This window comes from Bos javanicus, chromosome 6, assembly GCF_032452875.1.
Source record: "Bos javanicus breed banteng chromosome 6, ARS-OSU_banteng_1.0, whole genome shotgun sequence".
NCBI classification, from domain to species: domain Eukaryota; kingdom Metazoa; phylum Chordata; class Mammalia; order Artiodactyla; family Bovidae; genus Bos; species Bos javanicus.
In genome coordinates, this window is record NC_083873.1 from 5,774,487 (window position 1) to 5,788,310 (window position 13,824).

A 13,824-nucleotide genomic window follows, 5' to 3' on the forward strand; every position below is an offset into this window, starting at 1 on the left:
TACCAGGCCTTGCCAGTTTGTACTAATGTGTTAACATGTACACAGAGACAAGTTCCAGGCAATAGAAGGAGCTTTAGCTTCATTCTCACTACAGCCCAGACCCTGCTTTTATGCTTCTAATTTTAGTTGGGGAAAATCCAACCAGTACTTCTGGGTGTGCAAGGCTGTGGAGAATGACAGCCAAACTCTTGAATCAGTCTGCGTGGCTGCGAAGGAATTGTGGACTGAATTGATTTTTCCACTAAATATTTTCTTTGCAATTTCTTCATTGAATTTATCCTAAGAATAATATATACTTTTTGATCTATATAAGGATTTTCTTCAAAATATCCAAGGAAGCATATTTTCATCCAGTCCTGTATGATAAATGGCTTGATGTTATTGATCAAGTGGAACGAAGAGGACAACAACCGCAACCCAGAGGTAATGATGCCATAATTACTCAACTCAGAGAAAATACAACCAACATACTCTTAGAAAATATTAGCTTATAGTTTACAGCTGTGTCCTCTAAAATAATGATCAGTATCATGGGGTTTCATTGATCATGCCCATTGAAGCCAGTTTGAAGAGAGATGCATGCCTTTTGGTGACACTGTAATTGGTGTTTTTCTCCTAATCTTATTAACATGGAATGCATGACCATTTTACACCTTCTGAACACCTGAAACTGTTGGAGATGAATCCGCTGTTCTAAAATGAGATGATAAAGAACCAATCCGCCAGTGGTATGATCTAAATACAAACACATAACTAACCAGAGTAGGTCTTACCTGGTTCAGAATTAAATCAGTGAATCATTTTTGTATGCTTTCATGCCTGGAACTGTGAGAATGGACTGTACATGGTATAAAAAGAAGTAATTTTGTTCTCTGTATTTCCACTTACTAAGCAAAATGACTCGCTGTATTTATAAGTGTGTTTTTCTGTCCTTAGGCAACTAGTCCAGCTGCCGAGAGCTATTGAAATGTAATTTTTCCGCAATACCATTTTGGACTTTTTTACAACATTGAGCAACCATCCTCATCCAATCAGATGACAGCTTATAATTTATCAGTGTGTATAACCCTGAAGCATGCTTTGTCTGTGTCTAATTCTGGCAGCTCAGAAAACTTCACCAAATATGGTAACCAGATTCTCATTTTATGCCTTGGAGCAGAGTCCCCATCTTGAACCTGAAGTCTGTAGTATTAACTCTGATGAACCAGTTTTAAGTAACATTTTAATTACACTGCCTTGGAGTGGCAGAGTCCTACTCTGGTTGGGCATGGGAAGGTGTATTATAACTGAGAACAGTTGACTCACTTCCCTTTGCCATCCAAGAGACTAAACGATAGAGAGGTAAGAGTAGGATGATATGATAGAAAAGAACCTGGCTTTGGAATCAGAGAGCCAAGGTTCAACTCTCAGCCTAATCACTGAGGGTGTACAGGCCCCAAACTATGATTTCGTCATTACACAATGATGACACCCAATACATCTGGTCACTGTCTGCACATCTTAGCGGCCTGGGCAATATGAGCACCTGAGGCTCCACACATACTGGCCGCACTCTGCCAGCTGTGGATCATTCAGGAAAATACTTGGCTTCTCTTGTGTCTCTGCCCGAGGATGAGGAAGCTAGTAAAATATTTCAGAACATCCTAAGAGAGCCACAACATGCCTCATAAGATCACAGCTCTTCTCCAAGCTCCCTGGACAGCAAGTGTGAGGCAAGGGAATGTGGTAAAACAGACAGACATGTTTTCTCTCCAGATGCTTTGTTCCTTCACCCCCCCGGCCAACACAGAAACCTCTGCTACCCAAGTTTCAGATATTTCTTCACTGAAGTGAAATTCACAATTGGTGTTGTATTCGATACTTTATAAATTTTAATAATATGAGATATATAATATCTATCTCAAGAAAACTAAAAAAATTTTCTTAAAAATAAATAAAACTTAATAAGAGAATATACATTTTTGTCCCACATATCCTATGCGGGATACTTAAAATCATCCTAGTTTTAAGCATGTTAACCATCATTACAAAATTTTAGCTATTAAACCAGGCTTCATATTATAACTTTAGCCCACTGACTAAAAGAATTTTAAAATTTGAGCCCAAAGTACTCTTTAAAGTAGGAGTTATGTCTTAGAAAAAGCTGATGTATATATAATATATTTATATATTTTTTAGTCAAGTCTGAATTTTTCTCAGATTTGCATTTTTGGTTAGAGCCAAGATTCATGGATGAAATGTGATTTACTATTACACCATATGTAGAGTAATACCCCATTTTTTGCCCCCTCGTGTTACAGATTTCTTTCATACAATTTCTCATTGAAAACTGTCTCAAGATATTTGGAGAAGATATCACTTGTCTCTTTGGAGAGACGTCAGTGAGTTCTGATAACAGTGATATCACTGATATTACCGATAACAGTGAGAAGGTTGCAGGTACGTGAATAATGTAACTGGCTTTGATGCCAAAGACAGCAAGGCTTCCAGGGGTCAGTGGGAGATCCTAGAGCCCAAAGCACATTCTAAGGGCAGTAATTTCCATCTGCTCCAAGACATGGGAAGTTTCCCTTGTGAGATCAAAGCAAGGATAAGACTGTTCTGATTTCAAGAAGCAACTAGTACAGCTTTAGGAGACATCACGATTCGTTGAGTTCAGTTCAGTTGCTCAGTCGTGTCCGACTCTTTGTGACCCCAAGGACTACAGTGACCCCAAGTCCTTGGGGTCGAGGACTGCAGTGTGCCAGGCCTCCCTGTCCATCACCAACTCCCAGAGCTTACTCAAACTCACGTCCTTTGAATTGGTGATGCCATCCAACCATCTCATCCTCTCTCGTCCCCTTCTCCTCCTGCCTTCAATCTTTCCCAGCATCAGGGTCTTTTCCAATGAGTCAGTTCTTTACATCAGGTGACCAAGACATTGGAGTTTCAGCTTCAGCATCAGTTAGATTGCTGTATTTGGGGTGGCCTTTCTGTATTCTGGCAGCTTGTGGTTCCTCTTTATTGTGGAGGTTCCTCACTGTGGGTGGGGTTGTATGAGTGGCTTGTCAAGGTTTCCTGTTTAGGGAACCTTGCGTCCCTGTTCTGGTGGGTGGAGCTGGACTTCTCTCCAGAGTGCAGTGAAGTGTCCAGTAGTGAGTTTTGAGATGTCTATTTTGTGGAATTTGGGCAGTGTATATTGAAGCTCAGGGCTATGTTCCTGCGTTGTTGGAGAATTTGCGTTGTATGTCTTGCTCTGGAACTTGTTGGCTCTTGGGTGGTGCTTGGTTTCAGTGTAGGTATGGAGGCTTTTGGATGAGCTCTTGTCCATTAATGTTCCCTGGAGTCAGGAGTTCTCTGGTGTTCTCAGGTTTTGAACTTAAGCCTCCTGTCTCTGGTTTTCCGTCTTATTCTTAGAGTAGCCTCAAGACTTCTCTATCTGTACAGCATCGATGATAAAACATCTAGGTTAATGATGAAAAGCTTCTCCACAGTGAGGGAACCCAGAGAGGTTCACCAAGTTAGATGGAGAAGAGAATAAGGAGGAGGGAGATAGAGTTGACCAGGAGAAGAAGAGGGGAATCAAACCGGAAGAGAGCAAGCTAGCCAGTAACCAATTCCCTATGTGCTATCCACAGTTTGGACCCCTCAGAGAGGTTCATGCAGTTACACAGAGAAGAGAAGGAAGAAGGAGACAGAGGTGACCAGGACAAGAAAAGAGGCAATCAAAAGGAGAGAGACAGATCCAGCCAGTAATCAGTTCCCAAAGTGTTCTCCACAGCCTGGAATACACAAAGAGATTCACAGAGTGGGTAGGGAAGAAAAGGGTGAGGGAGGAGATAGAGGCGACCTGGTGGAGAAAAGGAGAGTCAAAAGGGGAGAGAGCAATCGAGGCAGTGATCAAACTCCCAAGTAGAAATGGGCAGTGAAGATTGGGTTCTTAAATGTACAAAATTGACAACAAATACCAAAAAGCAAACATTAAAAGTCTACAGTAAAGGTTAGAGACTCCCAAATACAGTATTAAAAAACAAAGTAACAAAAAATGGTAAAATATATATATGAAGTTTGCATTAAAAATAGGATATTTTTTTGAAAGGTAATAGTAGGTTATAAAAAGTAAAATTAAAGAAGCAATAGAGGACATAAAAAAATTTTTTTTAATGATAATAGTAAAATATATCTAGGAATTTCTCTGGAGTGGTTGTGGGCAGTGTGGGGTTAGTTCAGTTTCAGATAGTTCCGTTATCCAGCTTATACTTCTCAAGATCTATAGGCCCCTTCCATTGTAGTCAGTGCTAACTCCCAACGTTTTAATCTGTTGCACCTGTCTTTTCCAGAGCGCTTCCCTCTGTTTATTTTAACTTCTTCTGTTTGCTGGTCTTTTCAGTGTCTAATTTCCGCCCTGAGTCATGGGGGCGAAGGTGGTCACTTATTTAGGCCCACTTACTCAGTGGTACTGTGGTGACGGAGGAGCACTGCAAACAAATATCCCTGGCGTGTGCTCACAGTGTCCTGGCCGCACTGGGTTTGCCCCCGCTCACGGTGTGTGTGCTTTCCCAGTTTACACTGCTCAGGCTCAGGTTGCTCTGCCTGCAACTGTCTGAGGTGGGCCCTGGGTTGCGTGTACTTCCCAGGTCTAAGCCGTTCAGGTTCAGGTTCAGGTTCTCAGGTACTCCACAAAGGCACAGGCTCAGTTGGACCTGCGTTTTGTGCCCTTCCCATGTCCGAGCAGCTCAGGCGACCAGGTGCTTAACGAGCACAGTGACCCCCAGGTGTGGTGTGTCTTATACCTCCCCCATCCCAGCCGCTCAATTTGCTGGTTGGCAGCAGGCCTGCCCGTCTCAGGTGGGCCGTGTGTCTCTTCTGGGGAGCTGATCTCTGGCCGCGACCGTCCCAGCGGATGTCAACCGCCCAGTATCCCAACAAGTCTTGGTTAGCAAATGGGAGCCTGCTTGCAGTTTTGTAGAGGATGCCTCTCTGGGGCTGAGATTGCCCTTTCAGGCTCTGGCTGCCCCCGCCTGCCTCCCTGTCTCTGGTGGGAGATGGGTCAGTGCACAGCCAGCTAGCTCTGCTCTGGTATTCTCTCAGTCCTCTGCTCTGTGAGTGGGCCAGGAAGTGCCTTAGATTAGGGCTTTTCACAGGATAGTTTTTTTTCTCTCTGTCTGGCTATCCCACAATTTGGGTTGCTATCTCACATTAGCTCCCTCAGATTGCCCTCAGGGCACTCAGGCCTGGCCCTTACCCTAAGCAATGCAGCCCGCACCTTCCTGTTCAGGCCCCCCGCTTGCTGGTGGCAATCGTGAGTGTCTGGACTAGTTCCCTGCTGGAAGTTGTTGTTAGGCACGCAATCTGTGGGGTTTCTTTCTTTCTTTCTTTTTCCTCCCCGTTATGTTACCCTCTGAGATTCCAAAACTCCCCACTGACCTGCCAATGAGAGTGTTTCCTAGTGTTGGGAAACTTCTCCTCTTTTAAGACTACCGTCCCAGGACAGATCTCTGTCCCTACCTCATTTGTCTCTCTTTTTCTCTTTTATATTTTGTCCCACCGCCTTTCAAAGACAATGGGCTGCCTTTCTGGGTCCCTGATGTCCTCTGCCAGCATTCAGAAATTGTTTTCTGGAATTTGCTCAGCATTCAATGTTCTTTCGATGAATTTGTGGGGAGAAAGTCGTCTTTCTGTTCTATTTCTCCGCCACCTTAGGACCGCCCTGAGACGTGAACTCTGGATTCTACCTCCACAGCAAGCTCTCTTTCCATTCTGTTTCAGACCTAGGTTGCAAATGGAACTGGACTGAATGCTTATGTGTCTGTTTGTTTTTAAGTCTTTCCTCTTGCAATCATCCCTGCTACCATTCCAGTATTGTCCCATTGACATTTCTTTCTCTGAATAAAATGTCTTCCTAATTTAGCAAGTACTGGGGCCAGAATAGAATTTCTACTTAAAGTATTTGTATTCTTAGAATTGTTATTCTATACCACAAAGTTACACAATTTCATTTTTTAACATTCAAACCCTAATTTGAGCATGAGGAAAACACTAAGCTAAATCTTGCCAGGATTGTTTAAGAAAGATGAGGTTGTAAAGTTAACCTGTTTCACAGTCCCTGGCAACCCACTCCAGTATTATGATCCAGGAAGTCCCACAGACAGGAGCCTGACAGGCTATAGTCCATGGGGTCGCAAGAGTTGGACACGACTGAACAACTGAGCACCATACTTTTCGTGGCTATAGTATATAGTCTTATTGGTCACAGAGCCCACAAGAACTCTAACACCAACCAATGTATGACATCCATCTAGGCCTGAAAATAAAAGCGTAGGCCTTAATGTCTATTTTGCTTTCCATCTATGCTTATAGGCTAGCTGGCCATATAGCTTTGTACCAACTGATAGAGTTTTCTTCCTAAGAGTATTTTTAGAAATGAAAAAAGAATACAGGTTAAGAGAAAGGTTCTAACCCAGGCAAACATATGTGTATCTTTTCACATATTACATTAGGAGAATCTGTTCCTGAATTTAAGAATGCATTTGCTTTCTTCATTATCTCCTTTTAAAATGATGGTAGTATGACTGTCAGGGCAGGAAGAGCCTAAGGCAAAGTGATGGCATTCCTTCAGGAATGCACACCTTCTGGAGGCTACACAGTCAAATGGAGAATGGGGGTGGTGTCTGCTTAGGGGGAGGCGACTGATGTCTAGGCTGCCTTAGGCCTTCTGAAGGAGGGAAATTACCTTTATTAAGGCTGCTATGTGCCATGTCTTGTGCTGGGTAGTACATTATGTTATGTAGTCCAGTCAGGTGTAAGTAGCATCATTTATGTTACATTTGAGCAAACTGACGCTCAAAGACTTTTAGGTAACTCATCCAATTAAGAGGCAGAATAGGAGCCTTCTGGTTCTCTCACCCAGCACCACAAGTGGTTCACTCACTTGAATGGACATGGTGCGGCACTCACTATGTCTCCGAAAGACAAGTGGATGGGCATTTTAAAAGATTTGGTTAAATTCTTCTGTTTATTTTTCTACAACTGGGCTCCTCTAATTGACTTCTTTAGCTGGTTATTTAAGCAGGTTATTTAAGGAAATATTAAGCAGGTTTATTGGGGAAATATCAGGAAAACATTCATAGCTGGACACGAGACACTTTGAACTCAATTCTTCATTGCTGATCACTCTTTTTTGAAAAACAATCCTTTGACAGGGGCTGTTGGTAGTTAAAATTCATCTTTGGGTTAGCTGAGTAAGGTGTCACACACACAAAAACTGGCCCCCTGTAATCTTACCACATTGTCTGCAATTAATGACTACTTCTCAAGGACCCTGAGGGCAGGAAGTCATCCTTGGAGCTGACTGTGGTGTGTGGCCTCCCAGAGGAGAGGTCGAGAGGCTGACTGATAAGCACTGTCAGGCAGGATATCTCGTGAAAGGCGATTCTTTTCAAGGAGAAAATTGTACATGACTGGGTACTCAGAAAGCCAAACAGGTAACTGAACAGAGGACGGAAACTTCCTACAAATGCTGCTTGATTTGAATATTAAATAATGTTGCCTTTCAAATGAGATCTGAACCCAGAATCCACTGATAACACTTAATATTAGGAAACTTGTGTAACTATAGGTTAAGTGTCTCATGCCACAGGGCAAAGGGAATAGAGAGCACTGTCTGGGGAATAATGTCACAGGGAGAATCAACCCTGTGTCTGATCCTCTAGGTTTAACTACTGGTTTGCAGAATATGGGCAAGAAGAACATGTTAACACCACAAGGATGCAATTAGCCTGCTTTAGAATAAGGGGAATGCTATATAACAAATGGTTCAGTTTCTCTCTTTCAGCCTCTGCCATGAACATGCTGCTGAATGTAAATGGTGGAAATCAGGCTAAATAAGCTAAACTACTACTAGTGAAAATCTCTTCTACATTAGTTTTAGACAAGAAGACAGTTAGGAAGAGTTCTCTCAAAAAATGGGCCTTTGGCTGTATCTCCAGGACCTGCAAGTAGAACCAACACGTCTCTACCACCCACAAAGCCAAAAATGGAGCTCTTTTTGATGACACCCTGCCCACCCCAATTCTGGTAGGTCTTATTTTGGTTTCTGTAACCTTCCTGAGAGAAGGGAGTGCTGAGAGACCAAGTGTTCTCTTCCAAATCTACTCCCAAATGAAGAAGTCTGGCTTTGTCCGATAAGATTCATAACATTACTTCAAAGAATAAGATCTGATTTAGGTACTGCAGAGTCAGAAGGCAAGTACAAGATGAAAAGATACTCTCCTCCATTCCGCTGATTTCAACAAAGACCCATCTATACCAGCTCAGACCAGTTAACATGGACCCTGTAAGTTAAGGCAGTTAGAGAAGGCGAGGTTGAGGAAAAGAGTGAGAGCAGTCCTTTACAGATCACCTTTATGAGGTGAGAAGGGGCAGCAGTCAGATTAGTGAGCTGCTGCCCTTACCCAAGAAAGAGAGGAAGTATATAGAGGCACGTATGTGGAAAGCCCAGTCTTAAGGGACCTGCTCTTCTGCAAGGTTGTTCAGAGTAGTTATCTCTTAAACAGCTGTGGCAAGGAATTGTGGAGATCAGCCAGAGGCTGGGACAGGCTGGGAGCTGGGCAAAATCAACCCAATGTCCATTTTTTCCTTCGGGTGACAGAGTGCTTGTTTTGCATAGAATGGTGGGGAGGTCCTGGAGGCGAGTTTTAACTCCAGGCTATTTTGACCGCGTAGCTTTCCTTCAGACTCTGTGTGTAAGAATCTCTGAGAGTCCACCTCATCCTCTTATGTCTCGTCGTCTCCTCCCTTGAAGTCCACACGAGTCTCAAGTCTCCTTCAGCTGAGTCTACTCCCCCTTATGATGCAAAATGTCTCACAGGGATTTGATTTGCAACTCAAGTGTTTAAGCATAAAGTACGCATCCTCTGGCAAAGATGAATCATTTGCTCCTGACAGAAGGTGTCAAAAGAGAGTCACAGAGTTCGGACTCTGCTATATCAAATTAGTGTATTGAACTGTAAGCATTAACTCTTGTCCACTGTCCACTATCTCTCCAAGCACTACACTAGATGCAGGGAATTTTATGGTATATATGAAGAAATTCATCATACTAGCTACGTGCTAGCTACTACCCCAGACCTTGCGTCTTTCACAGAACATTTAGGGGGTAGCCATGACTATCATCACCCCCACTTCATCAATGAAAACAAAAGAGCCTCACCCAAGTATGTGCTATGCCCAAAGTCACACAGTGGATGACTGGCATAACAGATTCCACATTCCTTGAAAAACCTGGCTCCAATATCTGTTATCTCTCTAACTCTGCAGACAGCAGAGGACATGAAAATACAGGAAAAGGAACTAGAAAGGCTGATGAGACAGGATTGTCATCGGAGAAGGAGGAGAGACGTATTGAGCCTGATTTTGAGGGAGGGAATACAGGAAACAGGACTGAATGGGGTGGACAGTGCCTGGAAGGGGAAGAAACAAATGGAGCATGCATATGGCAAAAAGATTTCCACACTTAGGAAGTACATCTATAATAGGGAATAAAGAGAAAGGAGCGGTGAAGAAGGAGAGGGTGAATCTACAAAGGCCTCAAAGCAGAGACGTTTAACACAGTAAATTCACTGAAACGGAAAATCTGATTACACAAGTGTTTACAATGTTTCAGTGTATGAAAGTCAGATCGATTGTTGGGTCGAAAATATATTTAGAGACACTGAAGAAAAATTTCAAATTGACTTCGGTGCTGTTCTAGAACTGTACCCTCATATACCACAGGTCTGTCAAAACAGGAGCAAGCTTGTGCTCTGGGCTTCTAGACATGAAATGTCCCACAGTTTTCTTTTCTTTCCTTCCCTATAGGATATGCTCTCCTTTGTCAATCAAAAGGGTCATCCACAGAAGGCATCTTCAGAAAATCAGCCAGTATAAAATCATGCAGAGCCCTACAGAAGAAACTAAACTGTGGAGACACAGTGAACTTGAATGAGGAACCAATGCTTGTGATATCGTCGGTCTTAAAGGTAAGGATAGTTTGAGCATCATCCACACACAGTAAATCTGAAGCTATATGACTGGTCTTCATTATGAATGCCCAAGAAACCTAATAGGCATAAGAGAGGAAGGATCTGAAAAGTGAAAAACACTTCACAACGCAAAACTGAAGGAAGGTACCGCAAATGTTATACGCCCCATACATTAGATATTTTCCTTTTTCATTGCACATCTTGACTCCGGAACACTCCATGCAAAAGAATAACAATATACATCAAAAGACCCACCTACACATTGAGTGTTTACCAAAACAAGCTTCCTGCTTTGGATGACTTCCTCATCACCTTCCTAATGAAGGCCAATTTCCAAAATAAAATTCATATTAAGCTTTTGGAAACAGTTAACAGAAGTAACTTCCCAGGTGGCTCAGACAGTAAAGAATCCGCCTTCAATGCAGGAAACCTGGGTTCCATCCCTGGGTTTCCAGGATCCCCTGGAACAGGGGCTGGCATACGACTCCAGTATGGTTGCCTGGAGAATCCCATGGACAGTGGAGTCTGGCAGGCTATAGTCCATGAGGTGGCACAGAATTGACACAGCTGCTGAAGCAACTTAGCATGGATGCAGGACAGATGTTTACTCACTATGGTAAATTCGTGTGTTTAGTGTGTGTGTTTGTGTGTCTGTGTGTGTTAGTCGCCTCGTAACAGCCGACTCTCTGTGATCCCATTGACTGTAGCCCAGCAGACTCCTCTGTCCATGGAATCCTCCACGCAAGAATACTAGAGTGGGTTGCCATGCCCTTCTCCAGGGATCTTCCTGCCAGGCATCGAACCTGCATCTCTTGCATCTCCTGCATTGGCAGGCAGGTTTTTTCCCACTAGCACCACCTGGGAAGCCCATTTGTCTTACAATGAATCAAAAACGCTTAGTGAGGCCACCAAAATCTCTGATCACTGCATCATCCTTGCTTCCCCCGTGTCTCAATGCCTTTTACTTGAAAATTAGTGTAGGGATGATGCCACCAGTTACTCCTCCTTTTTCCTCCTTTTATCTCCCTTACCATCTTTAATGGGCTTTGTTAACACTTGTCAGTTTAGCCCACCACCCAAGGTTACAGTTACATGGTAACCAGTTTTACTACATGCCTAATCTTATAAATCTTATTTTTAAAGGGAGTGCAACAATCAAAATCTGTTTTGAATTTTGCAAAATTCAATAGATTTATACAAAAAATAGACTGAGTTTGAACTGATACAGCTAAATCACAAGTGTGTAGTTAAATTTTTACCAGGGCGATAATACAATAGAAAGAAAAAATTAATCAATCCATCTTGGTAATTGTTAGCAGCTATGAACAAAAATATATTGATGTAGTAATAACTACAGACAGGTTATTAAAATTATCTTAGAAACCAAATAACATATGGTGTTTCCTTGTCCCCTATTAATGTTCGATTGTATGAAAATAGCAACAGTGCAGATATGATTTAGAGTTGACCCCTACTACACTTGACCCATAATAATACACACTAGGTATGCAAATAGCAAGTAGAGTGCTACCCTCTAAAAGGTGCACACTTGGAACTGATTTCACTTTTGAGCAAGTGTTACTAGGCTCTTGCCTGTTTCCATGCTATAAGCTAGTAAGACTAGTAAGAGGGTGGCAACTTATGGGTACAGGTCTTAAGCAGTCCCAAAGTTTTCTCTTCCTAAAGTTGATTGATCTTGGTGGGGAATCAAACCTTGCAACTTTGGCCTTGAGAATACCATATGTCAAAGCAACCATGGAGTTGGTGTAAATCAGAAATGAATATATAGTCAGAACCACATTGAGTTTGTCATTAAACTGTGTATAAACAGTGGTCCAATAGCAAATACCATGGCATATTCTGCATGAGTCATGTCCTGGCTTAACCATACTCAGTCTCACCAATCGATTCTACAGCACAGGGTTCAGGAGAGAGAAGAGACACACTCCAAGTGCATGTAGTTTGGTACACAAGGCAAAGGCCCTGCTGCACACTCCCAGACTCCCAGAAGCCAAAGCCAGATGACGTGGTTGAATGGCATCACCAACTCCATGGATGTGAATTTGAACAAGACCCAGGTGTTGCTGATGGACAGGAAAGCCTGGTGTGCAGTCCATGGGGTCACAAAGAGTAGGACAGGACTGAATGGCTGAACTCAAATGGAGTGCTTCCTCCTTCCAAATGTACTGCGGACACTCCATAAGAAGCATAGTGAAACCCTGATGACCAGCATTGGGTACTCTATACCAATTCCAAGAAAAAGTATGAGAGGACTGAGACTTTGTACATTATCTTCATACTCTATCCTCAGTACTCAAGAGAGTGCCTGACACAAACAGCAGCTCAATAAGTACTGAAACAAGCGAACACTAACAGGATTGTAATCATGATAGTTGGCTTAGAAACACTGCGTAAAGAAGATACTATTAAGAGAAGTCAGGCTGTATATTAAGACCAGTGGAAGCAAGTTGTGCCTTTGAAACTGGCAAGGCAATGCCATCATTTCCCCTCAGTTTGCACAACAGGTTACAATTTCATCCATTTTAATAGGCCCCATTCTCCGATATTAAGACTTGGTCATCAGGATAAAGTTTGCAGGCCTCCACTTAGGAAGCTGACATTTGCATATTCTATCCACAGGTGTCAAGTTGCAATGTATCTAAATTTTCAGTTTTCTCTCTGGGTGGATATATTGAATTCAAAGAGTTGTAAGGGTAACATGTAGTTTACCTTTGGGGCTTTTGATTTATTTCTAACACCTGCTGCTTAAAAGTCTGTAGAACTGAACTTTTATATGATTTTTTTTTTTTTAAGAAAAAGATTGAAGCTATTTCGATACTAGCTTTTTCCCAAAGAGCACACATACTTCAGGTTTTCTCTTAATATGTGTAGAAGACCATGTAGGGGTGTAATTTTGTTTGTTTTATTTCAGAACTTCTCTTTCTTGAATCACAAGCAAGCATGTGTCTGAAGTAAACAAACAAAATGGGCATGTGCATTTCTTTTCAAGAAACTAATAGGATTTAGGATCAGTTATCACCAGGCCTTGCCAGTTTGTACTAATGTGTTAACATGTACACAGAGACAAGTTCCAGGCAATAGAAGGAGCTTTAGCTTCATTCTCACTACAGCCCAGACCCTGCTTTTATGCTTCTAATTTTAGTTGGGGAAAATCCAACCAGTACTTCTGGGTGTGCAAGGCTGTGGAGAATGACAGCCAAACTCTGTGTGAATCAGTCTGCGTGGCTGTGAAGGAATTGTGGACTGAATTGAATTTTTCCACTAAATATTTTCTTTGCAATTTCTTCATTGAATTTATCCTAAGAATAATATATACTTTTTGATCTATATAAGGATTTTCTTCAAAATATCCAAGGAAGCATATTTTCATCCAGTCCCTACGATAAATGGCTTGATGTTATTGATCAAGGAACGAAGAGGACACAACAACCGCAACCCAGAGGTAATGATGCCATAATTACTCAACTCAGAGAAAATACAACCAACATACTCTTAGGAAAATATTAGCTTATAGTTTACAGCTGTGTCCTCTAAAATAATGATCAGTATCATGGGGTTTCACTTGATCATGCCCATGGAAGCCAGTTTGAAGAGAGATGCATGCCTTTTGGTGACACTGTAATTGGTGTTTTTCTCCTAATCTTATTAACATGGAATGCATGACCATTTTACACCTTCTGAACACCTGAAACTGTTGGAGATGAATCCGCTGTTCTAAAATGAGATGATAAAGAACCAATCCGCCAGTGGTATGATCTTAAATACAAACACATAACTAACTAGAGTAGGTCTTACCTGGTTC

The 13,824-nt window shown here is 42.2% G+C and overlaps 2 protein-coding genes across 2 annotated transcripts in view; both read left to right on the top strand.

Annotated features, from left to right (window-relative positions):
* LOC133250030 (uncharacterized) overlaps positions 1–966 on the top strand; it is a 123,384-nt gene extending 122,418 nt beyond the window's left edge. Inside the window, exons 36-37 of the mRNA XM_061421203.1 lie at positions 314–358; positions 937–966. Coding sequence (XP_061277187.1) covers positions 314–358; positions 937–966 — 75 coding nt within the window. The remainder of the gene's footprint in view (positions 1–313; positions 359–936) is intronic.
* Positions 967–2,272: 1,306 nt separating this feature from the next.
* Positions 2,273–13,824, top strand: part of LOC133249214 (rho GTPase-activating protein 20-like) — a 43,583-nt gene continuing 32,031 nt past the window's right edge. Inside the window, exon 1 of the mRNA XM_061419290.1 lies at positions 2,273–2,439. The gene's annotated coding sequence lies outside the window, so the exon portion shown is untranslated. The remainder of the gene's footprint in view (positions 2,440–13,824) is intronic.